The sequence below is a fragment of the Mus caroli genome, unplaced genomic scaffold (genome assembly GCF_978045245.1).
Source record: "Mus caroli unplaced genomic scaffold, Mus_caroli_1 scaffold_8, whole genome shotgun sequence".
Taxonomy (NCBI): Eukaryota; Metazoa; Chordata; class Mammalia; order Rodentia; family Muridae; genus Mus; species Mus caroli.
In genome coordinates this window covers 116,360,604-116,386,232 of record NW_028227263.1, presented here as the reverse complement: position 1 = coordinate 116,386,232, position 25,629 = coordinate 116,360,604, and the positions used below count along the sequence as shown (strand labels likewise).

General features: G+C 50.7%; 2 protein-coding genes across 4 annotated transcripts; both read left to right on the top strand.

The window, feature by feature from the left end:
* The first annotated feature begins 1,079 nt into the window (after positions 1-1,079).
* Hnrnpl (heterogeneous nuclear ribonucleoprotein L) lies at positions 1,080-14,908 on the top strand. Of its 3 annotated transcripts, XM_021166960.3 has the most exons (13): positions 3,164-3,439; positions 5,950-6,068; positions 6,493-6,730; positions 6,839-6,924; positions 7,778-7,874; positions 7,959-8,031; positions 11,163-11,234; positions 11,346-11,626; positions 12,814-12,935; positions 13,220-13,421; positions 13,884-13,941; positions 14,061-14,156; positions 14,501-14,908. In XM_021166960.3, the coding sequence occupies exons 1-13, from the start codon at positions 3,182-3,184 to the stop codon at positions 14,557-14,559; spliced, it is 1,761 nt and encodes a 586-aa protein (XP_021022619.2). In that variant the 5' UTR covers positions 3,164-3,181; the 3' UTR covers positions 14,560-14,908. The 3 variants fall into 3 exon arrangements, with proteins under 3 accessions (XP_021022620.2, XP_021022619.2, XP_021022618.2); XM_021166961.3 differs by lacking the exon at positions 3,164-3,439 and adding an exon at positions 1,080-1,162 and having other exon boundaries at positions 11,163-11,626; XM_021166959.3 differs by having other exon boundaries at positions 11,163-11,626.
* Positions 14,909-18,092: 3,184 nt separating this feature from the next.
* Ech1 (enoyl-CoA hydratase 1) lies at positions 18,093-24,924 on the top strand. The gene is made up of 10 exons (XM_021167024.3): positions 18,093-18,247; positions 18,743-18,947; positions 19,054-19,142; positions 22,606-22,730; positions 22,808-22,856; positions 23,030-23,094; positions 23,899-23,969; positions 24,065-24,136; positions 24,393-24,543; positions 24,680-24,924. The coding sequence occupies exons 1-10, from the start codon at positions 18,151-18,153 to the stop codon at positions 24,782-24,784; spliced, it is 1,029 nt and encodes a 342-aa protein (XP_021022683.3). The 5' UTR covers positions 18,093-18,150; the 3' UTR covers positions 24,785-24,924.
* The last annotated feature ends 705 nt before the right edge of the window (positions 24,925-25,629 follow it).

The following is a 25,629-nucleotide window of genomic DNA, read 5'->3' as shown; positions in this document are numbered from 1 at the left end:
TCATTAGCTGAGCTGGCTTTGTCCTTGCACCACTAGGGAGGATTAGCCAATTTAGCAGGCCAACCCGAAGGAGGCTCACTTCATAACCCTTTCTGTCCCAGTGTAGCCCCAGCATTCCAGAGGAATCCATGGCTCTCCAGGAAGCCCTTACGGCAGTGTCCCAGTCTCCTGGCCTGCTTTCATTACTTCTTTCCTTGGCTATAACCTTGGGAATCAAAACAGGGTGTTTCTGTGACAGGGCAGTTGTTGCCTACACCCGGTTTCTCTCAGGGAGTATATATAATTATAACTGTGAGAAGGCATAAGGACTAAAATGACTAAGATGTGCCACTGGAGTCAAAGGCAGTTGGATGAAAAGGAGCAAAGACAGATGGCTCAGCGGTCAAAAGCACTCGTTGCTTCTGAAGAGGGCCGGGGGTTCAATTCCAGGCACCCACATGTCAGCTCACAACCGGTGGGGAACTCCAGTACCTTGAGAGCAAGGTAAAATCTGTTTGGGGCTGTTGTGCTCACAACCTGTCATGTACCTGGCGATCGGGCCTTCTTCTGACCTAGGCAGGCAGAGAATCAGCAGATTTGGGTCGGTGTGGGTGTACAGGAGCTGTGGAGAGTCAGGTGACCTGCGTGTGGTCTAGATATGTGGCCCCAAGCTGTCCTTACCCTCAAAACTCCCTACCTCAGCTGCACAGCTGCACCTAGGTGTGGGGTATAACCCCTGAGCTTAACCACGGTTCTCTAGCGTTCTCTGATAGGCACACAGACATCACCCAGCATCAGTTTCGATGTCAGACACTTAGCAGCTGTGGCATCTTAGGTCCTCGAGCCTGCTTACCCATCTGTACAACAAACATGTCTGCATTTATCTTCCAAACACTCGGCAAATGGAGAAAACTGCCACGTAAACCGCAAGCGCCTGGAGGACTTATTTTCCTGGCTAGGGTGGAAAGTGGGACAGAGGTGAGCAAGAATGCGGAGCTCGAACAACACAGCCGCTCAACGTTCTTCCCATTCCGTCCCAGACTCGGTTATCTTCCTCAGTGCCCCCTTTCCCCCAGTGAAAAGAGGTCGTGGTCCCTTTAAGGTCCGCCCCTCCCTCCCCCAAAACTTCCCAGTGTCTGCTCTTTTCGATCCCGGACGGCCGGCCAAGCTCGCCGCCGAGCTGGTAGGGGACAGGGCCAAGGGGTCCGGGAGGGACGTGGGGGCGTGGGGGGACCTGCGGGACGCACGTCGCTGCGCCGGCGGGAGGGCGGGGGACAGGCTGCGGGAGCAGCGGGCACGGGCACCAGTAGCTGCCCCGGGGCGTGAGTAGTCTACGAGCCGCTAGCACCTTACAGGGTCTAGCCTAGTGCGGACAGCGCGCCCGAATGAGGGGCGTACCGGCCCCGCGCGGGGGAGGATAGGAGACCTCCCGTTCCCCTCCCCCACTACCGTCTCTGACGTAGACGCGGGACCCCGCCCTTCTGCGGGAGCGCCGGGCCCCCCGCCCCCGTGCGTCACCTGCTACGCCTTGGCGGCGTACCCCATGTTGGGAGGGCCTTCTTTGGAGTGTCTGCGTCCAGTGAAATGGCTGGAGATCCGTTTATATCCTCATCAGCCTCCACTGCTTCCAAACTTTTTTAATTAGGAGAATCCCTATGTATCCCAGGGTAGCCCCGAATTCAAGGCAATCCTGCCTGACTCCAGAGCGCTGGATTACAGCCTTGCAACCACTACGCCATGCTTAAAACTTATCCCAACACCCGGAGTTCTGTTCTCTGAGCCTTTACTCACATTTCAAACTTAGTACCGAGCGGATATCCGCTTTGGGAATGACCTGGTGGAAAAGTGTCACGTTTTGGAGCGGCCTGTGAATCTTACGCCGTCTCAAGACGTGTGTGTGTGTGTGTGTGCGCGTGCGTGTGTGTGGTGGGGGGGGGGGGTAGAAGACACGCGCCTTGTCTGTGCTAGGCAAGCGCTCCATTGCTGAGCTACATCCCAGAGTCTCCCTGACTCCCTAGTTTCCCCATAATGCCTCTGGACGGGCCCGTGGTCGGGATCCGGATCCTCCGTCAGTACGTTCCCTGTCTGCTCGCTCCCCGGCGGGCACTTGCCGGCGTTGCAGCTCTCGGGCTTCGCAGGACCCTGGGAGGAGACAATCGCTTTAGAGCAGTCTCCAAGTAGCGAGTCTAAGCCACAGAGCACTCTGGAGGACACAGGGTGCTCGGTTGCCAAGTGCGAACCGAGTTGATCTACCACCATGACTGAATTTAGAGTGAAATGACGGTGCCTGCCAGGGTCCAAAGTCACATGGCAATCAATGAGTGCTTTATTAGTGAGAAGTGCTCAGATTTGAAGGTTCTTTTAAAAATAATAACCTCCAGCTTAGGATAGGGTAGAGGTGAAGTAAACGTTCTAATGGGTCATAGCTGCTGCAAATTGCTGTCTTGCTCTAGACTTCCGGAGCTTGCAAACAACAGGCGCGCGAAAGACCGTCCGGGTACTCCAGTAGTTGCATCCCTTAAAGTCACCTCTTCTACTGAAGCCCCCCCAAAAGTACAGGAGCGCATGCGCTCTCACGGGACCGGTTCCTAGATTGCGCCACAGAGAGCCTACGGGCTCTCATTTTTCACCAATCAGAAGCTATCAGTCGTCCTATACCATCTGGCAAGAGGGCATTCTTTCCACTCTTCATTGACCAATCGAGTGTTGACGTAGGAGACGGGCACCTGGGGGAACAATTGTAGGAACACAGAAGGAAAGGCCTTTCTTGTATCCCAGCGGAGTGGCGCGGGAAGATGGTCGTTGTGACTGGGAAACGCAAGGATTTCAGAGTGACCGATTAGCTAGGAAACCAATGAGAGCGGGAAGGAGGCGGAGCTTCGGAGGCCCACCTCCATTTACTGTTTGTGGGAAGGCGGAGCGATCCCAAAAATCTGGCCTATTAAATCAGAGTTTATTTTAAGGAGGTGGGGCCTGGCGGAATGACTGGCAAGAAGCGTTCACCTATAAGGAGTGCGATTGGCAAACAGAGGCGGTCTTTCCAATAGAACGGCAAGCGTCCTATCCAATAGAAATGAACCGTGAGGAAACTTCCCCTCCCCCCAAGATAGGGCCAGTGGCTCCCCCTATCGGGTGGGGGCGGCGAGTGACGGGCGTGTCCCTCCCCCAATGAGAGGCGGGGGGAGGCGGGTTCTGCGCCGCCATGTCGCGGAGGCTGCTGCCCCGGGCGGAGAAGCGGCGTCGGCGGCTCGAGCAGAGGCAGCAGCCGGACGAGCAGCTGAGGCGGGCGGGAGCGATGGTGAAGATGGCGGCTGCGGGCGGCGGAGGTGGCGGTGGTCGCTATTACGGCGGCGGCAACGAGGGAGGCCGAGCCCCTAAACGGCTGAAGACTGAAAACGCCGGCGACCAGCACGGAGGCGGCGGCGGCGGAGGCTCCGGGGCGGCGGGCGGCGGCGGCGGGGTGAGGCTGGGGCTTTAGACTCCCGGAAGGAAGGGGAAATTTCGTACTTTAAAAGCTATTTATTTTTTACAGGGGGGAAAATCTCTGCGCACGCGCTGCAGCCGTCGCGCTTTTTTTTGGTGGGTGGGGGAGGGGCAGGCGTTGGGCAAACGGCGGGGTTTGCGCGAGGACAGGCGCTTGCGCGTGCGCACAATCCAAAGCGGGGCTTGAGGGGGCGGAGGAAGCGGCTGGCTCTGCAGGCACCGCACTGCGCAGGCGCCGCGGGCCGGCATGTGGGGGGCCCAGGCACGCGGTCGGGCCGTTTTTTTCCGTCACTTCTTTATCTTTTTTTTTTCTTTCCGTGTCCCTATGCGCAAGCGCATTTCTACAACCACAGCCAGCGAGCGGGAAGTGGGTGGGCGGTGGCCTGACCCGGTCGCCCCATCGCAGTTTTAATCATGGTCGCATCCATACAGAAGTTCACTTGATGAAATTATAAAATTATAATGCCCAGATTCAACTGTTTAACTTCTTTTACTGTGTGCATTGAAAAACGGAAGACGATTTGTGAAAGGCAGATTTAACTTTGGGAATTGAGCCAAGCTTAGAAATTATCACTCGATTTGCTTAGGGCTCCAGGATTGGGGCATTTATAAACTGAACTATATTATGGGCCTGTGGCCATGCACGGAGGCTTTCGGCCCATTTAGTCTTCTGAAGGTCACAATTATGGTGTCTGGGTTAGGATGCAGTCTGCATTCCTTTTTTTTTTTTTTTCACTGTTTTTTTTTTTATTACATATTTTCCTCAATTACATTTCCAATGCTATCCCAAAAGTCCCCCATACCGCCCCCCACTTCCCTACCCTCCCATTCCCATTCTTTTGGCCCTGGCATTCCCCTATATTGGGGCATATAAAGTTTGCAAGTCCAATGGGCCTCTCTTTCCAGTGATGGCCGACTAGGCCATCTTTCGATACATATGCAGCTAGAGACAAGAGCTCCGGGGTACTGGTTAGTTCATCATGTTGTTCCAACTATAGGGTTGCAGATCCCTTTAGCTCCTTGGGTACTTTCTCTAGCTACTCCATTGGGAGCCCTGTGATCCATCCAATAGCTGACTGTGAGCATCCACTCCTGTGTTTGCTAGGCCCCTGCTGCATTCCTTTTAAAAGTTTATTATTAAAGTCCTCCCGGTGGGCCCAGTGTCACAGGCCTTTAATCTCTTTCGTTTGAGGCCGGCCTCTTATGCATAGTTAATTCCAGGACCGACAAGGCTACATAGTGAGACTTCGCAAAAAGCTAAACAGTGCCCTCTTGATGAGGCTGCTGCTCATGCTGTAGGCATTTATCCGCTTCTCCCTGTTGTTACAGTGTTAGGTTTCTCAAGGATTTGGAAGACATTTTAGTTGTTTGGTAAGTTAACTGCCAAGCTAGACAACGGGAGCCCATGAGATGTGAGATGTGGAAGGAGAGAACAGATTCCAAAAGGTGGTTCTCATGGGCTGTGTGGTGTGCCTTACCCCCATCCCTAATCATTTAAGATGAGAGGTACCTCACATGCCGTGTTGGTCCTCTGATATGGGGATTTTAAGGACTCCCTTTACAAAGCAGGAAAGACACTGGGTAAATTGAGTCTCACCAGTGACAAACAGAAGTAGGATTAGAACTCAAGGTCGTGGAAGGCAAACCTCAACTGGAAATGGCTGGGAAGGGTGTGCCTTGTGTGGTTCACTAAGAACCCACTAATATGCGTAGGTTTCTGCCCAGTAGTCTTCGGGGCATGGGCCCACAGTCTAGGAGAGATGGAGGACAACGTTCTCTCCAGAGCTCTAGAAACTGCCTGTGTGTGATTGTGTGAGGTGGAGGAGCTGTGGAAAATCCTAGAGGTTGGGATAGCAGTTCGATGTGAAAGACCTTGGCCTAGACAGTATAAGGCAGGCAGGGCATATTGTCCTGGAAGCCTTGTGTCCCTAAGCACTTGGTCTTTTGCCCAGACCAGACCTGAAGGTGACTTGTGGCTACAGTCTTCTTAAGTGACCAAAGCTCGCCCAGCCAGAGAAAACACAAGCTAGAACACATGCAGAGTGTGGTTGTTGTTGTTGTTGTTTTGTTTTTCAAGACAGGGTTTCTCTGTAGCCCTGGCTGTCCTGGAACTCACTCTATAGACCAGGCTGGCTTCGAACTAAGAAATCTGCCTGCCTCTGCCTCCCAAGTGCTCTGGGATTAAAGGAGTGTGCCACCACTACGCCATTGCAGAGTGTGTTCTTAAGACTAGCAGGCAGCTGTTGGAGCTCTTCCTGTGGGTGTGGTCCCTTTCTAAGTCACTCTTCCTGTTGTACTTTGATTCAGAGATGAATTCCAGAAAGAGTATCAGATATGAGACTGGATCTTTCTACATTTAGCCTTCCTTAGAAGCTAGGCTTATCACTAAGCCTCGAGGGGGCAGATGGCCACCCACTCAAGGCTTTTGGTGATCGGATGGCAGTACATTGGGGTCCCTCTTTTCACTGTGTGACCTTCCTTTTTCAGGAGAACTACGATGACCCCCACAAAACCCCTGCCTCCCCAGTTGTTCACATCAGGGGCCTGATTGACGGGGTAGTGGAAGCTGACCTTGTGGAAGCCCTGCAAGAATTTGGACCCATCAGGTACTTGTTCATGCTGGGTTAGAGCTCCTTAGCATCCCTGTCTAGTTCTGAGCAGTGCTGGTCCCAGTGTCTGTGGCTGTATCCTGTGACTTGTCCTCAGAGAGTTCACTCTTGGCGTGTTTCAAGTTTTAGTTCCTTGTTCCCCCATCTCTTCCCTGCCCTGAGGATCTATTCAGACCTCTATTCTCCTAGTGACTTCTTACTGTTTGAGCAGACCAGGTGCTTGCTGGTCCAGATTCCTTCTCTCACAAAGCTGCCCAGGCAGTAATTGATTAGCACTGTGGTCTGCTCAGCCTGGCAGTCTGTTCTGACTTAGGGTAACTGGCTCAGAATGTTGGGGGTCAGGGGTAAGAAGAGCAAGAATCATTTTACAGAGTTGTCTGGTCCCTTCCTAAGAGCACTGAAGCCTGCCTTCTCTCTGCAGCTATGTGGTGGTGATGCCAAAGAAGAGGCAGGCACTGGTAGAGTTTGAAGACGTGCTGGGGGCTTGTAATGCGGTAAACTACGCCGCAGACAACCAGATCTACATTGCCGGTCACCCTGCTTTTGTCAATTACTCTACCAGCCAGAAGATCTCTCGCCCAGGCGACTCTGATGACTCTCGGAGCGTAAACAGTGTGCTTCTGTTTACCATCCTGAACCCCATCTACTCCATAACCACGGTGTGTGCTGAAGGGAAGGCACTCCTACATCTTCTTTCCCCTCTTGTCCCGACTCCCTCAAGCCAGCCAGGCCCCTTCCTTATATGCCTGTTTTTTTTTCTCTTATAGGATGTTCTTTACACCATCTGTAATCCTTGTGGCCCTGTCCAGAGAATTGTCATTTTCCGGAAGAACGGAGTCCAGGCTATGGTGGAATATCCTTTTCTGGGAAACTGGTGGTGTTTGTTTCTCAGAGTTTAGCATAGAGAATGTATGCTACATACCATCTTAGAGACAGTTATGTACAAGACTGAACAGAGAGCCTCACGCTGCAGGTCTTAAAAGACCAGACTATGAGGCTTATAGAAACAGCTGATCAGGGTATGTTCTAATGGGATACTATTTTGTTGAGTGTTGCACCCCTTGTGAGAGTTAAGCCCAGTGCTTCCTTCATGCAGCTGTGCAAGTGAGACAGCTCAGCTCTATCCACTGTCCTCTTTCTTCTTTGAGGCGGATGGGTCCATTCTGTTTCAGAGGAACTTAGATAAGGAGCAGAAATCAAGCCGGCCAGTGGTGGTGCACGCCTTTAATCCCAGAACTTGGGAGGCAGAGGCAGGCCTCTTTTTGAGTTCTGAGTTTGAGGCCAGCCTGGTCGACAGAGTGAGTTCCAGGACAGCCAGGGCTACACAAAGAAACCCTGTCTTGAAAAAAAAAAGAAAAAGAAAAATCAGAAGACTCCAGAATGACAGGAAAGGGGAGAGGTTTTTGTTTTTATAAAGATGGCTTGCTAGTGTCTCCTTGGCCAAGTTGCAGTAAGAAGCCACTTTTAAAAGTAGGCAGGGTATAGATTGCAGATACAATGGGATGGCATGAGATAGTGTGTTGCTGCCATCTCTGTTGAGGCTAGGATAAGGGTGCAGACCACAGTGAACCCTAGCCAATGACTGCTTCCTGAGTACAGTCCCCAGTGTGTCCATAGCTTTTACTCGCTGTATGTGGTACTGAGGCTGTATGAGTCTAGTAATCCGTTCCCGAGCTCCACAGTTTGGCTTCCTTAAGTCTTCTCACGTTTGATTCTGTGCAAAGTGCCCAGCGCGCCAAGGCCTCACTCAATGGGGCTGACATCTATTCCGGCTGTTGTACTCTGAAGATTGAGTATGCAAAGGTAGGTCTGGGGAGTGACTGCCCCGTGTTGGGTACCTGGTGAGATGAGGCACAGCCGGCTTCAGACTTTGTCTTGTCTTCGCAGCCTACGCGTTTAAATGTATTCAAGAACGATCAAGATACTTGGGACTACACGAACCCCAACCTCAGTGGACAAGGTAATCCTGATGGCTACTTTGTTCTAAACATACCGCCTTGCCTCTTCACTAGTTTACTTGACAGACCCAGGCTCAGGGTTATGTAATGCCATTGGGCTCCCTGTGGACATGGGAGGGCTAAGGCTGGGGCTTGAGCAGGGTGGGAACAGGGCATCGCTGAGGAGGAGGCTGGCAAGAAGAGCAGAAATGGGTAGCAGCTCCAAATGATTTTGCTGCCTTTGTTCTAGAGCCTGGTTAGGGTTGCTGGAATCTCCATTCCCTGGAAGATGAGAAAAGTCCCTCTCGATCTCCATTGTCAAAGAGGGACTGAAGTGAGGTTGTCAGCAAGAAGGGGTGAGCTCTGCTAGGGTTTTGAAGCACAGCTTCCAAACAAGTAGACCTTGTAGAGGTCAGACACTTGGGATAAGTTGAGGCAGACATGACTGTTCGCCTTTGTAGAGGGGACTCAGCATCTCTTCTGGGTCCACATGTGCAACCCCCTTTCTAGTGTTGACAAGAATGGTTTGCCTTTGGTAAGCGAGTGAAAGATTGTCTTTGAGTCTTTGAAAAACAGCGTCACCCCTGTGAAAATCAGCAAGATTGACAGTCTCTTGGACTGATAACGTCGGACTAGTGCTTGGGATGTGGGAGGAGGCTTGATGGCTGACCCTCTTGATGGCAGAGGCTCTGGGAGACCAGAGACTCACCCTACACTTGTAGGTGGGCCTGTCTTGCTTGTTTTGCAGCTAAGAACCAGTGGGCAGGGTGGGCTAGACTCTCCCAAGGACCCTCAGAATTGGCCCTCTGGGCCTGGCTGCTCCCTCCAAAGGTCAGAGGCAAATTATGACCAAATGAATGTACCAGAGCGAGCAATGGCATTACATGACTGCTGACAGAAACATGGCAACCAACCATTTCTTCTCCAAGGAACACAAATAGAAGATGTGCAGGCCGGCAGGGGCTAGTGGCAGGGGCTGCCTGTGCATTGGCTTTGATGCCTCTCAGCTTGGGCTGATGAGGTGACCTGGAGTGAGGGCGGTGCTTGGCCACCCCCTCCGGAACCACACTTCAGCGGCTCTGCCTCTGCACATTGCGCACCAACACACAGGGCACAAAAGCACTAGTTCTTCCTGGAGAACAGAACATGCAGCCTCCACCACGCTCCCAGAAACAGCCGCAGATTGAGCTCACTACATCAAGAACACCACACCGCGCTCCAAGGAACAGCTACAAGCACAGAGACAGAGGCAGACAGAGACAAAGAAAGAGACGCAACATGGCAGCAGACACTGCTTTTTTATTAAACATAAAAAAAGTCAAAAATCCAAGCAAACTTGAACCCAAGAATGTACACAGAAGTAGGAAACACAGCCCAAGTGCGCCCAGCCAGCCAGCGGTGCTCTTTTCGGAGAACGATTCGATTCATAGACTGAAGTAGATTCCATGGGCCTCCAAGACAATAGGATCCTCTCCATTCCTCGCCACGCAGGTTTTGTTTTTTAAGTCCTTTGGTTTGGGGAGGGCCTTCTTTTTTTTTTCTTTTGTATTTTGATTTTTTTTTTCCTGCAGTCATCGGCTGCCAACACAGTCTGCACCAACTGGAGATCAGAAATAAAAAAAATTAAACCACAACAACAAAAAATCAGAAAACAGACCTAAAATCAAAACAGCTCAGAGGCACACAGTTACCTGCTGGTGGGTAACCGGGCACGCAACCAAGGCCACAGCGCGAGCATAGTGGGGCCACTGGCACACTTCATACCAGGAGACACGCACATGGAGCGCTACACAGCCAGAAGCACCGCACTGCAGCACACAGTGTGAGGAGCTGGCCACACGGAGGGACACTACCCACCTCATACACCTTCATTTCCACTTTTCTGTATCTTCTGAGGACAGAACATCTGTGAGCCAATTGTGATTTAATCAGAACATTGACTTTTAAAACGGTTCTTTAAAGAAAATGTAGCGGATGTGTACCGTGACTTGTATTTATGACTGTAAAACCATGTGATGCAGGGTCGCAGTGTATGTTTGATGGGACGCCATCTTTCAGAACTGTGCTAACTCACTGTTGAAGCGTCCAATGGTAAGAGAAAAATACAGATTTGTTTTTTTGTGACAAATGGACATTGTACTCTGTACTTCTGCTGTAAGTAGCCCTTTTCCATCTTTGTAATGACTGAAAAACTCAAGCAGGGTGGCAGGAAAGGGCAGTGGTTTCAAGCTCTGGGTCTTGGTGCCACCCAGACCTGGGCTGAGGTTCTGGCTCAGCCACTGATTTGCAAGTGTCCTAACTGCTCAGAGAAAGAGTAACTGCTCTAATTTCCTATCTGTAAAGTGGGGCTAAGAAATGAGTACCTACCTCATAGGGTTGTTGTGAGGAACTCAAGCTGTGAAGTCTGTAAAGTGCTTATCAGTGTCTGCACTTAAGCGCTAAACTAAACTAATGGTTAATTACGAACTGCAGCTAGGGTGGGAGGGGGCTCTGCGCCATTGTTGGGTCTGAGATTGTTGATGCCTTGTTACCTACCTAACTGCTCTTTGAAACTGATTGTGCTCTTGCCCTGCTTGTCAGCTCCTACAGTCCCTCTCCGTCCGGCTGGATGGGATGTGGGGGGTGGCTGGGCCCAGGGTTGATAGTGAGAGACCTGGAGTGGAGCCTTGAGCTCCCAGGACATAGAGGCATTGTGGGCTGTTTACCCATATTTCTGTCCATCTTGGATTACTTAATTTGGTTATTGCCCTTAATCTTTCTCCCTTCATTTGGGAATTACTTCATAAAACTGCCCTTCCCCTTCATACGTAATACACCCATGCTAGAGTTCCCTAGGCGGCCTGGGAGCTAGGCTGGTCCTGCCTGTTCCCTACTTACTATAAGGCATAACACCGCAGTACAAGGGATCCCAAAATCCTTAGCCGAGGAGGAGAGAGGCTGGTCTGTGCAGACACTAGGGAGAGTGGATACCAGCTGTGAGACCTGGGCTTCATGCCCCCATCCTTGCATCTTAGGAAGGAGGGCCCAGCAGCCCTTCTAAGGAAAGCATTTGGAGCCATGCTCGCAGAGCTCTGTGGTCTTGAGACTGGCCTCTAGTCAGGAGTCCGGGGATTCTTTCTTGTGTTCTATTCCTAACTCTGTTTTCAATCTACAGGTGACCCTGGCAGTAACCCCAACAAACGCCAGCGGCAGCCCCCTCTCCTGGGAGATCATCCCGCAGAATATGGTGAGGGCAGGGGGTTCCCCTCCGTGGACTCCCGTGGCTCATGTGCCCCTGCCCGTCGTCCGCCGCGAAAATTCTCACCCGTCCTCCCTCTCTTTCCTTCCCACCCCCCAGGAGGGCCCCATGGTGGGTACCACAGCCATTACCATGATGAGGGCTACGGGCCCCCCCCACCTCACTACGAAGGGAGAAGGATGGGCCCACCTGTGGGGGGTCACCGCCGGGGCCCAAGTCGCTATGGCCCCCAGTATGGTCATCCCCCACCCCCTCCCCCACCACCCGACTATGGCCCCCACGCTGACAGCCCTGTGCTCATGGTCTATGGCTTGGATCAATCTAAGATGAACTGTGATCGAGTCTTCAATGTCTTCTGCTTGTATGGCAATGTGGAGAAGGTGAGCTTGCTTTCCTTGAAGAGCTGAAGGAGGCCCCATGTCTCAGATGGAGGGGAGCAGAGGGGAAGAAGCCAGTGAGTGAGGTGCATCCTTTGTAGTGGTGTTTCCTAGAGCACAGCCAGCCTGCTGCTTCATGAGAGCGTTAGTGTTTGCAGTCTACAGGATGGGTCCATTCTGTTTCAGAGGAACTTAGATAAGGAGCAGAAATCAAGCCGGGCAGTGGTGGTGCACGCCTTTAATCCCAGAACTTGGGAGGCAGAGGCAGGCCTCTTTTTGAGTTCTGAGTTTGAGGCCAGCCTGGTCGACAGAGTGAGTTACGATAAGTGCCTTATCGTAAAAGTATTGAGGCTTAATGTTGAGCAGCGAGTCCTACGAGTATAGCTAGTAAAGACTGCTGCACAGATCGCCTCTGGGTAGCTGCAGGTAATCGGGCAGCGCCAGGCCTTTCTGCATTCTCTGCTGGCGAGCTGGTTCCACCTGCCTGGTGGTATTTTATAACAAACCAGGATGCTTTCAAATTCATCCAAGTGTCTGGGCCCGGGCCTGTGCCACCGGATAAGAGTTGGTAGTAGCCTGGTGTCATGATGCACACCTTAGCACTCTGAAACCTAGGCCACAAAGTGAGACCCTCTTTGAAAAACCACAGTAAAACTGCTTAGAACAGGAGCATTAGTGCACTTTCTGTAGTGGTTTCAGGTTTTTTTCCTGCTGTATTAAAGCAGAAAGGAAGGACGGGTTGAATACCCCTTTATGTGGAAGCGTGACTTGGCGAGTTGGCCTGGCTTCTTAGAGCCTCTCCCAGTATATACTGTGGTGTACTGTATGAAGGTATTTGGGTCTCAGAGGTAGAACACTTAGAAGACCCAAGAGTCTTTCCTCAGCACTTTTATTGATACTGTGACGGAATATCTAACCTGAAGTAGCAAAATGTAGACAGTTAGCTTCCTCGTTCTGCATAGCTGGCTTCGTGCAGCAGCTCTCCAATGAGAAAGAACCTGCCTGGGCTCCGCTGCCCACTTGGATTGAGCTCAGTGCACGGGCCAGACCTGCTCTGGGGTTGGTTCTGATCCCCATTCACCTTTGAGGAAATGGAAGCCTAGAACCAGAGCAGGAGTTAGCTTGTAGCTGTCAGGGGAGAGGACCCTGGCAACTAGACACGTGTGCTAAATCGCACCTTTCTCCCTAAGGTGAAATTTATGAAAAGCAAGCCGGGGGCCGCCATGGTGGAGATGGCTGACGGCTATGCTGTGGACCGAGCCATCACTCACCTCAACAACAACTTCATGTTTGGGCAGAAGATGAATGTCTGGTGGGTACTGTCATCCGAGCAGGGGCAGATGGGCAGAGGTGTGACTGAGTTGTGACTGAGATCAGGGTGCTGACATAGGCAGGGGTAGGGGTGGGGGTAGGAGCCATGCTCTTCTTTCTGTGAGGCTCTGGGAGAAAGGAGGGTTAGCTTCAGTGCAGCTATGCAGCAGTGTGCGCTAAAAGCACTCAGCAGTATCAGATAAGCGCGAGGCCAGCTGAGCCTCTGGCTGACCCTAGAGGACAGACAATTCAGTGTATAACAAAGACTTCCTTTCTTCCTCTCAGTGTCTCCAAGCAACCAGCTATTATGCCTGGTCAGTCATACGGGCTAGAAGATGGATCCTGCAGCTATAAAGACTTCAGCGAGTCAAGGAACAATCGGTTCTCCACTCCAGAGCAGGCAGCTAAGAACCGCATCCAGCACCCTAGCAATGTACTGCACTTCTTCAATGCTCCTCTGGAGGTGACTGAGGAGAACTTCTTTGAGGTGGGTGTTGTGACACCGATCTGTCATGACATTGTCTTGAGTTGGGTTCATTTGGGACACAGCAAAAAAAGGGAGGGGGGCAGATTCTTCTCGTCGTGGCTGTGGTAAGAGCGAGCAGAAGCACATTGTGTCCTGGTGTAGAGCTCTGCACACTGCTTTCACATCTTGGCCAGGCAGTCATGATTGTGGGGTTGCCACAAAGGTGACGCTTTGGAACTGGGCAGAGACAGCAAGAGGGGCCCATGGGTGTTGGCCAGCAATTCAGCAACACCTATCTAATGTCATACTGTGGGTGGCCAGAGTTGGGGTTTGAGGAACAGTCTCTCTCTTCCTTGTGCTGCCTCATTGAGGTGTTTCTCTGAGTCCCAGGCTGGTGGGGTACAGGCCACACAAGACCACAGTTGTCTGGTCTGCTTGACGTCTTCCATATGGTTTCTGAATTCTTTTACTCTCTTGCACCAGATCTGCGATGAACTGGGAGTGAAGCGGCCAACCTCTGTCAAAGTATTTTCAGGCAAAAGTGAGTCAGGGCTCCACTTCCCTCCCCGACCCCACTGCAGCTGTGGGTTGTGGTTGCTGGGAGGAGACTAACCTTATGTGGCCCTGCCTAACTCCTCTGCTGTCTCCTGTTCGATTCAGGCGAGCGGAGCTCCTCTGGGCTGCTGGAGTGGGACTCGAAGAGCGATGCCCTGGAGACCTTGGGCTTCCTGAACCATTACCAGATGAAAAACCCAAGTGAGTGTCTGTGTGTCCTGCAGAATCTCCCTAGTGGCTTGATGGCTTGTCTGGCTACATGCCAGAGCCATCTTTCTACCCTCAAGATAGAACCCTAGAGATTGCCTTTGTCGCAGACACAGGCAGATGGGACTTGGTCACCAGGAGAGCAGTCTGATGACATCCTCCTGGGAGGCCAGCCAGGCTGCCGGGTTCCACCCACCTGATAGCTTGGGAGTTGCTCCAGCTTGATGAGTTAGATCCCTGTAATTGACCTGCAGAGGAGGGCGTGTGGGTGCAGATTGAGATGACTGGTCCGGGAGCTCCAGAGGATTCCAGCCTGACATCTGTCCTCTTGTTTGCAGATGGCCCGTACCCATACACTCTGAAGTTGTGCTTCTCCACTGCACAGCACGCCTCCTAATTGGATGCTGGGAAGGAAGACTCCATCCGAGCAGGAAAATGTTCCTTTCCTTTATGCTGTTGGTTTGTTTTTTCTTTGTTTTTTGTTTTTTTGTTTTTGTTTTTGTTTTGATTTATTTTTGCAGTTTTTTCCTTTTAAATGCTAGGTCAGTAGAGGCTTAACCACAACAGAAATGCTGGAACTCTGGAGGGGGGGAGGGGAACTGGTATCTCCCAAGATTTAACCTTCACTTTTTAAAATGACTGTATGTGTGATTTTTTTTTTCCTGTTCATACATTTGTGCTGCCCATGTATCTTGGCACATTTCAATAAAATTGTTTGGAAAATAAAACTTTGCTGGGGTTCCAAGGGTGGGTTGTCTGCCTTCCTCTCTCCCACTTAGCATTCCCCGGGCAGGATGAGCAATGAGCAGGAATGAAGAGACCAGTGCATTCTTGAAGGACACTGCCCAAGCTAGGTCAAGTTCTACATAGTGATTGACAGGTGGGGATAATTCAGTAGTTAACCCTGTTCTTCAGGTATCCTGGTCTTATGTGTATCACATCAAATGCACAAGCTCATGCAAGTACATGGATACAGTTAAACTCAGTGGGCCAGCGGTGGTAATGCACACCTTTAATCCCTGCACTGAGGCAGGAATGGCAGGACTGAGGTCCAGGACAGCCAAGCTTACACAGAGAAAACCTGTCTTGAAAACAGTGGAGGTGGAGCATAATTGTGCTGTCCTGTAGTCCAAGTGCTTAGCTCTCTGGAGTAGGAGTAGGGCTTGAGGCTGATCTCTGCAGCTTGGTACACCACTGCCTGGCAAGATGGTTGCCAAACTACAGGATTCAAAAGTGGCTTGGTGGGACCTGCTGAGTGTGTGTGTGTGTGTGTGAACACTATTATGGGATCTGATGCCCTCTTCTGCCATGCAGGGGTACATGGAGATTAGAGTACTCAAGATAAATTAAAAATCTAGAAATAGCTAGTTCTGATGCTGTTCTGACATATGACAACTGGACCTTGGTCTGTGAACAAAGTATCATTGTGTGTTGTGGTTTACCTAACTGGTCCTGAAAGTCATTTCTGGGTCTTGCTAACTCATTGATCCTGAGGCAGAGTTTACAAGTGGGGTTGAAGGATACAGACTGTTACATCCGCAGTCGATAGTCCGGGATTTAGATGGAAACTTCCGGAGATGGCTTCAGGAGAAGCAAGGCCTAGGAGGAACATAGGTTAAAAACTGATGTCCTGGAGAGTGGGAGCAGGCCACACTGGTGACAGTGGTGACAATGTCCTGGAGAGCCAGACTGGCGTTTCAGCATCTGGAGTCATAGTATCACGTGGAAAGTACTTAAATGCACCCTAGTTTGCTGTAAAACAGTCGGGGAGATTCAAAGAGTTTTTATCTACTATCCAGTTCATTTTCTGTTGGCAATTAGACCTGTAAATGTATAAACACTCCACGTATATCATCCACAATTACTTTTTTATACCAGTTAAATGACCCACATCTTAATGAAATGGCATGGCCACTCCAAGGTACAGCTGAGGTTTTAAAGATAGAAGGGAGAGTACAGCCAGAGGCATCTGGAAGGGTCCCGAGCAGGGAAAGTTAGAGTAGACTGAACATGCCCAGTAGGGAGGCACAAAAGGGGTTGGACCAAGAGGAGAGAGGGCAAAGAGCAAACATGGCCAAAGTGGCTGAGTTAGATAGGAATGAAGCTGGAAAGGACGCCCAGGAGCTGGAGTTTAGGGTACGGGGCAGGGTGAGAAGCTGGAGCCACAGGGGTGTAGACTGAGCCTGCAGGTGCTTTGGTTTGCCAATAGCACCACAGCCATTTGTTCCAGGGTTTCTTTTTGTTAATAAGAGGCAACAATTTCCTCCCTAATTTCTTAGCTGAAACTAGGGTGTCCTTTCTGCTCACATTTTAGTATCTGCATAGGATTTTTCCAACAAAAGGAGGATAAAACATTATTACTCCTGGTAGTTGCTACATCTGTCACTTGTAGGGGGACAAAACTGCCTACCTCAGCTGTAAGTCTGGGTAGCAGACATCCCCTACTGTCCCACTGGCCCAGAGACATCTGTTCACCCTCTTGGCAAACATCTCCCTAAGGAGCACACTTAGACAGTATTTTATGCTCTTGGGTAATACTTTCTCAGGCTTTTTTTTTTTTTTTTTTTTTTTTTGGTATGTCTGTTTTGAAAATATAGCCTTTGCCAGGTGGTAGTGGTAGCACATGCCTTTAATACCAGCACTGGGGAGGTAGAAGGTGACAGATTTCTATAAATTCGAGGCCAGCCTGGTCTACAGAGTTCCCTGACAGCCGAGCTACAAAGAAACTGTCTAGAAACAAACAACATATTTTATTATTTATTATATTTATTTAGACAGGGTCTCTCTGTATAGTAATAGAACTTGCTATGTAGAAAAGGCTTGTCGCCGGGCGTGGTGGCGCACTCCCAGCACTCGGGAGGCAGAGGCAGGCGGATTTCTGAGTTCGAGGCCAGCCTGGTCTACAAAGTGAGTTCCAGGACAGCCAGGGCTACACAGAGAAACCCTGTCTCGAAAAATCAAAAAAAAAAAAAAAAAAAAAAAAAAAGAGGCTTGTCTTGAACTCCCAGAGATCTGCCACCTGCCCCTGTCTGTCTCTCTCTGTCTGTCTCTCTGTCTCTGTCTTTTTGGTTTTTCGAGACAGGGTTTCCCTGTGTAGCTCTGGCTGTCCTAGAACTCACTTTGTAGACCAGGCTGGCCTCCAACTCAGAAATCCGCCTATCTGCCTCTGCCTCCCAAGTGCTGGGAGTAAAGGCTTACGCCACCACTGCCCAGATTTTTTCCCTTCTTTCCCCCCCTCCCCGCCCCGCCCCTGTCTCTTGAGTGCTAGGATTAAAGGTTTGAGGCACCACATTGAACTTCCTTGGGTTCTTTTCAGAAGTCTACGTTGCGGGGCCTGGGGGCTGGGTGTAGGATGATCCCTTCTCAGGAGGCAAAAGGAGGAGGATACTTGTAAGTCACAGGCAAGCCCAGGTTTTATATAGACCTTACATAAAACAGGGAGAAGAGCCTGGAGATATGTTCGGAGTTAAATGTTTGCCTATGTTGCCTCAGTCCCCTCGCACCACAAAACAAAGGAGGATGGCGTTAGAGCCATTTACTCCTGCCTACGCACTTCTAAATGTCCAGTAACCTTGAATCCGTAACTTCCCTGGTCCAGGAGCCAACTTCTTAAGTACCTCCTTCTGGCCCTAAGGGAATAAAAACTGCTTAATTCTGGCCAGCCGGTATCCCAGCAACCAAACCGCTGCCATTCTGTCCTTGACTATTTCAGTTGTCTGCATTTCGTTCCAACACAGCGTTGTGATGAACTTCATACACAATTTTCCAGCAGCACTGTGAAATATTTTCTCAGGCCAGCGTCCCACTGGGCCAAAGGTTTAAGCAACGTCCCAAACACATGAGACAAGAGGGAGTGCTTTTTTTTTTTTTTTTTTCCTTTGCCCTTAGTAAAGATGGCGAACTAGGTGGGACCTCGCTGCTAAAGGGCGGTGGCCGCGGTGGCTTCGGTGCCCTTGACCAACATGGCGAACGTTTGTGCCCGCCCTCTATGTTTTCCTTCGGGAGTAAGTTGCACAGCTCCGGAGCTCCAGAGATGGCTACCATGATGACAGTTTCCAGTAAACTCCGCGGCCTGCTGATGCAGCGTGAGTTACCCCTTAATCCGTGGAGGCTCGTTTTTGTGTCGTCTTGTTATAGTGGCGATAATACGGGAAGTCTGCCCGGATCGCTTTAAACTCAGGAGTCCTTTTGTAATTTAAAATGAAATTATAATTTTTTAGGTCTGTCTTTCAACCTGAATTCTTTGTCCCCAATCTTGGGTCATTTCCACAAACAAGGGTCTAACGTAGTCTCAGACTGAAACCACTCTAAGCAACACCCTAGTCTTTTGGTTTGGTTTTGGTTTTTCGAGACAGGATTTCTCTGCGTAGGCCTGTCTATCCAAGAACTCTCTGCAGACCAGGCTGGCCTCGATCTGAGATCGGACTGCCTCTGCCTTCCAAATACTGCTCCCAACCACTTCCTGGCTTGCATACCCTAATCTTAAAAGTTATGTCTGGTCACGCCAGGGCCCCTAAAGAGCATATGCTGTTAAAATGTCCCCATTCTAGGCTCTCAAAGTCTCTTCCTTGTCTCCCCAGAGCTGAGAGGTACCAGCCAGCTGTACTTCAACGTCAGCCTTCGATCTCTGAGCTCCTCTGCACAAGAGGCCTCCAAAAGAGCCCCGGAGGAAGTCTCAGACCACAACTACGAGTCTATTCAAGTCACATGTGCCCAGAAGCATGTTCTCCACGTGCAGCTAAACCGGCCAGAGAAGAGGAATGCCATGAACAAGGCTTTCTGGAGGTCTGGCCTGCAAGCCCACAAGCCTATGTGCTAGAGGAGGCAGAGGTGGGCAGGGACAGGGGCTCCCCACTCCAGATATAACCCTTTACTTCTTATGCCTCTGCAGGGAGTTGGTGGAATGCTTCCAAAAGATATCCAAAGATTCGGACTGCCGGGCTGTTGTAGTCTCCGGTGCAGGAAAGATGTTCACATCAGGTACTTCTCTGCCTGCTGGCGCCTCTCCCCCTGCTGGGGCAGCCATGCTAGTACTTCTCTTTGCTGATTTTGCCATCTTTTTTTTTCCCCCCTCCCCTGGCTGGCCTGGAACTCTCTATTTAGACTAGGCTACTCTAGAAGTTGAAGTAATCCTCCTGCCTCAGCTTCCTAAATGTTGATGCTGGGATTGTAAATGTGACTCAGTGCTTTGGCCTCCTTTTGTTTCTAGAAGGAAACAAAAATACTGGGCCGGTGGCATGTGCCCTTAGTCCCAGCACTGGAGTGGCAGAGGCCAGTGGGTCTCTGGGAGTTCACGGCCATCCTGGAAGACAGAGCCAGATCTAGGACAGCCAGGGCTGCACAGAGGAATCCTGTCTAGAAAAACCAAAAAGAAAAAGTTACTTTTATTTTTGTGTGCGCGTGCATGCACACGTGTGCAAAAGTTAGACGACGACTTTTGGGAGTTGGTTCTCTCCTTCCCCGTGATCAAGTTCAGCTGGATGCTGGCCCCGCTTGCCTGCAAGCCTTCAAACACCTTTTCCTGCTAAGCCATCTTTTTTTTTTTTTTTTTGGTTTTTCGAGACAGGGTTTCTCTGTGTAGCTCTGGCTGTCCTGGCACTCACTTTGTAGACCAGGCTGGCCTCGAACTCAGAAATCCGCCTGCCTCTGCCTCCCGAGTGCTGGGATTAAAGGCGTGCGCCACCACGCCCGGCCCTGCTAAGCCATCTTGCTGGCTCCATAGTGGTTCTCAATGAAAGTTTTGATTTTTATTTATTTTTTTTTAAAGATTTATGATTATATAATAATATGTAACATAAGATCCCCCTAGGGCTGGACTAACAGGTTGGTTGTGATCAATTTGGCAGGGTTGCTGGGACTCAAACCCTGTCTGCTAGTAAGAGTATATAATATAGGCTCTTAACTGTTGAGCTAGGCCATTAGCCCTCAGTGGGCTTTTGTTGGTTTGGTTTTCTGAGACAGGGTTTCTCTGTGTAGCCTTGGCTATCTCGGAACGTGATCTGTAGACCAAGTCCAGGCTGGCCTGGAACGCAGAGATCTGCCTGCCTCTGCCTCCTGGGCACTGCTTTCTTTTTTTTTTTTTTTTTTTAGGTCTAATTTAAAGCATTTCCCTGTGTGTGGGTGTGTGTACTCAGGAGTTGGTTCAAAGCCCAGAATCCCCTCCCTACCACAAAGTCAAGCAGAGAAATGAGCTCAACAGAACCTGCTAGAATCCTGAAGCTGGATTGACCGCAGTAGATCTGTAACCTTGAAGGAGACTCTGGACCTTTCAAAGCCTACACGGGTGTCTAGCCAAGGGTATTACATGCACAGTGACTTCTGCCTACCCCCGCCCCCCCCCCCCACACACTCACGGAAGTTACTCCACTACCCTTTCTGCTCTTTGACCCGACCCCTTCTCCACTTTAGCATGGCTTGTTTCCCAATTTTCTGTTCTGCTATGAAACCCACCCAATGATTTTTTTTTTTTTTTTTGCTTTTTTTTCAAGACAGGGTTTCTCTGTGTAGCCCTGGCTGTCCTGGCACTCACTTTGTAGACCAGGCTGGCCTCGAACTCAGAAATCCACCTGCATCTGCCTCCCGAGTGCTGGGATCAAAGGCGTGCGCCACCACGCCCGGCTCCAGTGATTTTTAAATTTTTTTTTTTTTATGTGCATTGGTGCTTTACGTGCCTGTGTGAGGGTGTCAGATCTCCTGGAACTGGAGTTAGAGACAGTTGTGAGATGCCATGTGGGAGCTGGGACTTGAACCCGGATCCTCTGGAAGAGCAACTGGTGCTCTTACCCCCGAGCCCTGTCTCCAGCTCCCACCTGGTGAGTTTTTTAGCTTCAGGTGTTTTGTTTGCAGTCTTCAGATTTCTAGTTGGTTCTTTGTGATGAGGCCTCAGTGACTTTCTAGATCCTCCTGCCTTGACCTGCTGTCCAGCCTGCCTCTTGTTTATTCTATTTTGTTTTATATTTTTGCACATGTGTGTGAGTACATTTACGTGTGTGTGCACATGGATAAAGGCACCAGCCCAAGGTTGTCCTGTGTCTGTTTGTCTTCCTTCCTTCTTCTTCTTCTCTCTCTCCCTTCCTTCCTTCCTTCCTTTCTTTCTTTTTAATAATTTATTTATTTTTATTTTATGTACATTGGTGAGTTGACTGCATGTATGTCTATGTGTGTGTGTCAGATCCCCTAGAACTGGAGTTACAGGCAGTTGCGAGCTGCCTGCCATGTCAGTGCTGGAATTTGAACCCAGATCCCCTGAAAGAGCCACCAGTGCTCTTAACTGCTGAGCCATTTCTCCAGCCTCAGGATTGTGTTGTTTATTATTATTATTATTATTATTATTATTATTATTATTGGTTTTTCAAGCCTGGGTTTCTCTGTGTAGCCCTAGCTGTCCTGGAACTTGCTCTGTAGACCAGGCTGCCTTCAAATACAGAGATCCGCCTACCTCTAACTCCTGAATTCTGGGATTAAAGGCTTGGAACACCAACCCGGGCTTTCTGTTTGTTTTTATTTGGATTTTTTTTAACACATTGAAGACAAATCTATTGTTATTTTAGGCAAGGGCCACCACAGGCCCCTCAGTGGTGGAAACTAGGCCAGTGCTCCACCACCAAGCCACACCCCCAGCTCTTCCCCTTGTGAATTCTAAGCAAACAGGGCTGTGGCCTCCACCCCACTTGGTGAATTCTAGGCAAGTGTTCAACCACAGCTACAAACCAGCATGGGTTGGGAGACAAGGGCTCACAGGCCCCCTCCAGCTATGTGTGGGATTAGCTTACTATTCATGACGAATGTCTGAAAAAGTCCATAGCTGGTCTTAAGAATGCCAATATTCGGCCAGGCAGTGGGGGTGCACGCCTTTACTCCCAGCACTTGGGAGGCAGAGGCAGGTGAATTTTTGAGTTCGAGGCCAGCCTGGTCTACAAAGTGAGTTCCAGGACAGCCAGGGCTACACAGAGAAACCCTGTCTCAAAAAACCAAAAAAAAAAAAAAAAAAAAAAAGAATGCCAATATTCCCAGCACTGGGGAAACTGAGGCCGGAGGTTAGCTTGGGCTACACAGCTAAACCTTGTCTTTTTTTTTTTTTTTTTTTTTTTTGGTTTTTCGAGACAGGGTTTTTCTGTATAGCCCTGGCTGTCCTGGAACTCACTTTGTAGACCAGGCTGGCCTCGAACTCAGAAATCCGCCTGCCTCTGCCTCCCGAGTGCTGGGATTAAAGGCGTGCGCCACCACGCCCGGCTGCTAAACCTTGTCTTAAGCAAAACAAAACATATGTACATATATATATATGGTGCACAACATGGAATCCCTGATCCCCTAGACCTCCATGAGTTTCTTTCTCTGCCATGGTGATGTTTTGTTTGGACCCACAGCTCCTGGGTTCTGAGCTCTGACTGGGTTAGTGAGTGACCCTGAATGCTACATAACCTCTCATCTCCTTCTCAACCAGGTATTGACCTCATGGACTTGGCCTCCGAATTCATGCAGCCCTCAGGAGATGATGCAGCCCGCATAGCCTGGTACCTCCGTGACCTCATCGGCAAGTACCAGAAGACCTTCACTGTCATTGAGAAGGTGACTCAGAGCTGGCCGGCATCCTCTCTGCCTACCCCTCCTCTGCTAGCTTTGACAACTCTCCTTTTCCATTCTAGTGCCCCAAGCCAGTGATTGCTGCCATTCACGGAGGCTGCATTGGCGGAGGTTAGTCTGTAGCCAGTGGCCACCTCTTGGGCGCCAACTAGTCGTGAGGCTGCTACCCCCTCCACTTGTGCCAGTGGCCTCAGCTCAGCTGTGGCTAGTTAGACTCTGTCCTGTGTTTTGGGAGGACAAATTGGTTCCTGTCCTTATCTGTTGTCCCTGGCCTTTCCTCCCAGGTGTGGACCTCATTTCTGCCTGTGACATTCGCTACTGCACTCAGGATGCTTTTTTCCAGGTCAAGGTGAGACACTTCCTGAGCCTTCTGGAACCCCTGTAGTGATAGGCAACCTCAGGCGAGGGCTGGATGGGGTAGAGCCAGTGCAGGCCAAGGCAGAGGGTTCTGAGGGCTTCCTAGAAGGAGGTCCGTCAGAACCAAATACCTCCAGACCAAGGCCGACATGGAGAGGCACAGCTTGTAGTCTCCGCACCCAAGAGCCTAAGACAGCTGGGGCTATTGTGTGAGTGGTGAGCATTTTTTTTTCCTGTCACTGTGATAAAGTACTTGGAAAAGCAACTTATCAGAGAAGGGGTTTACTGTAGGTAGCCCACCATTCAAGGTATAGTCCATCCTGAGGAGGATGTGTGGAGTCAGGGCAGCAGGACCTTGAAGCATCTGGTCACATCACTCTGCGAGTCAGAAGAGATCAGTAAGAGCTGGTACTCCACCTTCTCTGCCTCCAGGATCCCACCCGTGTTAGAAAGGTGGGCATGAGGGAAAAAAAGCTCTGAGCTGCCTCTGCCCAGCAACATAATGGGGATGTAAGCTCATTTGTACAGGATGCCATCATGGGCACACTCATGAATGAGCTAGTGTTCTGTACATAGAAAGACAGAGCTGGGACTGCCAGCTATGCTGGAGACAGTAGGGGGTAGAGTGGCGCCCAGGGTTCTGGAAAGGGCCTCTTGAGCAAGCTGGAGGGCCAGATGGTCAGCGCATTTTGAGGTTGTCAGAACTGGAGGGTGGCGGAGCCTCTGCGAGCAATGCGTGATGCCCTGAACTCGAGTTGGAACCAACAAGCAAACACTGATAAGTGTTTCTCTCTAGGAGGTAGATATGGGCTTGGCTGCTGATGTAGGAACACTGCAGAGACTGCCCAAGGTCATCGGGAACCAGAGGTGAGGCAGCTGACCATGGAGGAGGGGCCAGCCCAGCCCCCACCCCCCAGACTCAGGCTGACAGGGTCTTCTGATCTGCTCTCCCTATTCTGTAGCCTGGTCAACGAGCTGACCTTCTCCGCCCGCAAGATGATGGCTGACGAGGCCCTGGACAGTGGGCTGGTCAGGTAGGGCCCTGATTGGCTAGCTGATGGCAGGGAAGTGCCATTGAGACAGGGCCATCTAAGCAGATTGGGGCTCTATGGTCTCCTGTATCCTCACTCCAGAGATCAGATGGCCTTTGCCGGAGTGCCTGTCTGCACTTCTGAGCCTGAGGATGTGGTTGAACCCTTTGGTTGGGGCTTCCCATTTTCTCTGGGAGGCCACCTGGTCATCCACAGGGCAGGGAGAGGATGTCCCCCTCACTTAATCTTTCCCTGGCAGCCGCGTGTTCCAAGATAAGGATGCCATGCTGAATGCAGCCTTTGCCCTGGCAGCCGATATTTCCAGCAAGAGCCCTGTGGCTGTGCAGGGGTCAAAAATCAATCTAATCTACTCCCGAGACCATTCTGTGGACGAGAGCCTTGACTACATGGTAAGGCTCTGCCTACACCATTTATTGTGCGCCCTGGTCCAGGGTGAACAACTGCGGGCTTGGCGAGTGGGGAGAATCTGCACATGCGCACTGCTCTGATTGGCGCCTTCCCGTCTTTCCCACATCCTTGATCCAGGCCACCTGGAACATGAGCATGCTGCAGACCCAAGACATCATCAAGTCAGTCCAGGCAGCCATGGAGAAGAAGGACACAAAAAACATCACCTTCTCCAAGCTCTGAATGTCTTCCTGACCCTGAGAGAGGAGGTCTCCACGGAGCCAGGCCTCCTCCCATGGGGTGTCCCGGTGTATAACTTTATGACTCAGTTCTTCATTTCCTGGGACCTTATCTTCACTGTGAACAATAAAGTTTCAACACAGCGGGGTGTCTTTACTGCAGTGGGTGGGGGCTCAGAGGCACTGGCTCCAGGGAGGGTAGCTGGGCCTGCAGGGAGGAGGGCAAATCTGACCCGGCTAAGAGGAAGTGTTTAAAGAACAGAAACAGAGAAAGGCTGAAAGGGACACCTGTTCCCTGTGCCCGCCCTTGTGTGAGCTGTGTCACTCCCCAGGACGCACAGTAGGGCCATGGAGTTGAGCTGACTTCATTGCTACCAATCTTGAGCCAATCAGTTCATTTCTTCCTTCTTTCTTTTTCTTTCCTTGCAAGAGCAGCGAGTGCTCTTCTCTTACCCCTCTGCCGTCTCCGCAGCCCTTTACAGACATGCTGGCTTTTGTTGCTCATTAGTGAGTGTGAATTTGGGAGGAAGCTCATTCTCTTCCCATCACAGATACAGTTTCATGTAGACAAGTATGGCCTGGAACTCACTGTGTAGCTGAGAATGACCCCAGACTGTGCATCACCACATCTGGCCAGTTGCTTTCCCCCCACCTCACCCCCCCCCCCCCGTCTGTTTGTTTTCTTATCCATGAGTGATCTGGATTTATGTTTGGAATGAGTCTAAGAGGTCAAACATTTACTTAGTGTTTTCTGTGTGCTGAGTACCAAGTCCCGAGTTGGGCACTTACTACCTTGGTGAGCTTTGCTCTCTTCTTCCCTGCGTTGGTGGGGCTGGATCCCAGGACCCC

Bases quoted from the DNA above. Each gene is read 5' to 3' on its own strand.
- Hnrnpl (XM_021166959.3), top strand. From the start codon at position 3,182: ATGTCGCGGAGGCTGCTGCCCCGGGCGGAGAAGCGGCGTCGGCGGCTC. The intron at 6,069-6,492 runs GTACTTGTTCAT...TTCTCTCTGCAG, and splicing joins CAAGAATTTGGACCCATCAG to CTATGTGGTGGTGATGCCAA. The intron at 14,157-14,500 runs GTGAGTGTCTGT...TCTTGTTTGCAG, and splicing joins TTACCAGATGAAAAACCCAA to ATGGCCCGTACCCATACACT.
- Ech1 (XM_021167024.3), top strand. From the start codon at position 18,151: ATGTTTTCCTTCGGGAGTAAGTTGCACAGCTCCGGAGCTCCAGAGATG. The intron at 23,970-24,064 runs GTGAGGCAGCTG...CCTATTCTGTAG, and splicing joins AAGGTCATCGGGAACCAGAG to CCTGGTCAACGAGCTGACCT. The intron at 24,544-24,679 runs GTAAGGCTCTGC...TCCTTGATCCAG, and splicing joins ACGAGAGCCTTGACTACATG to GCCACCTGGAACATGAGCAT.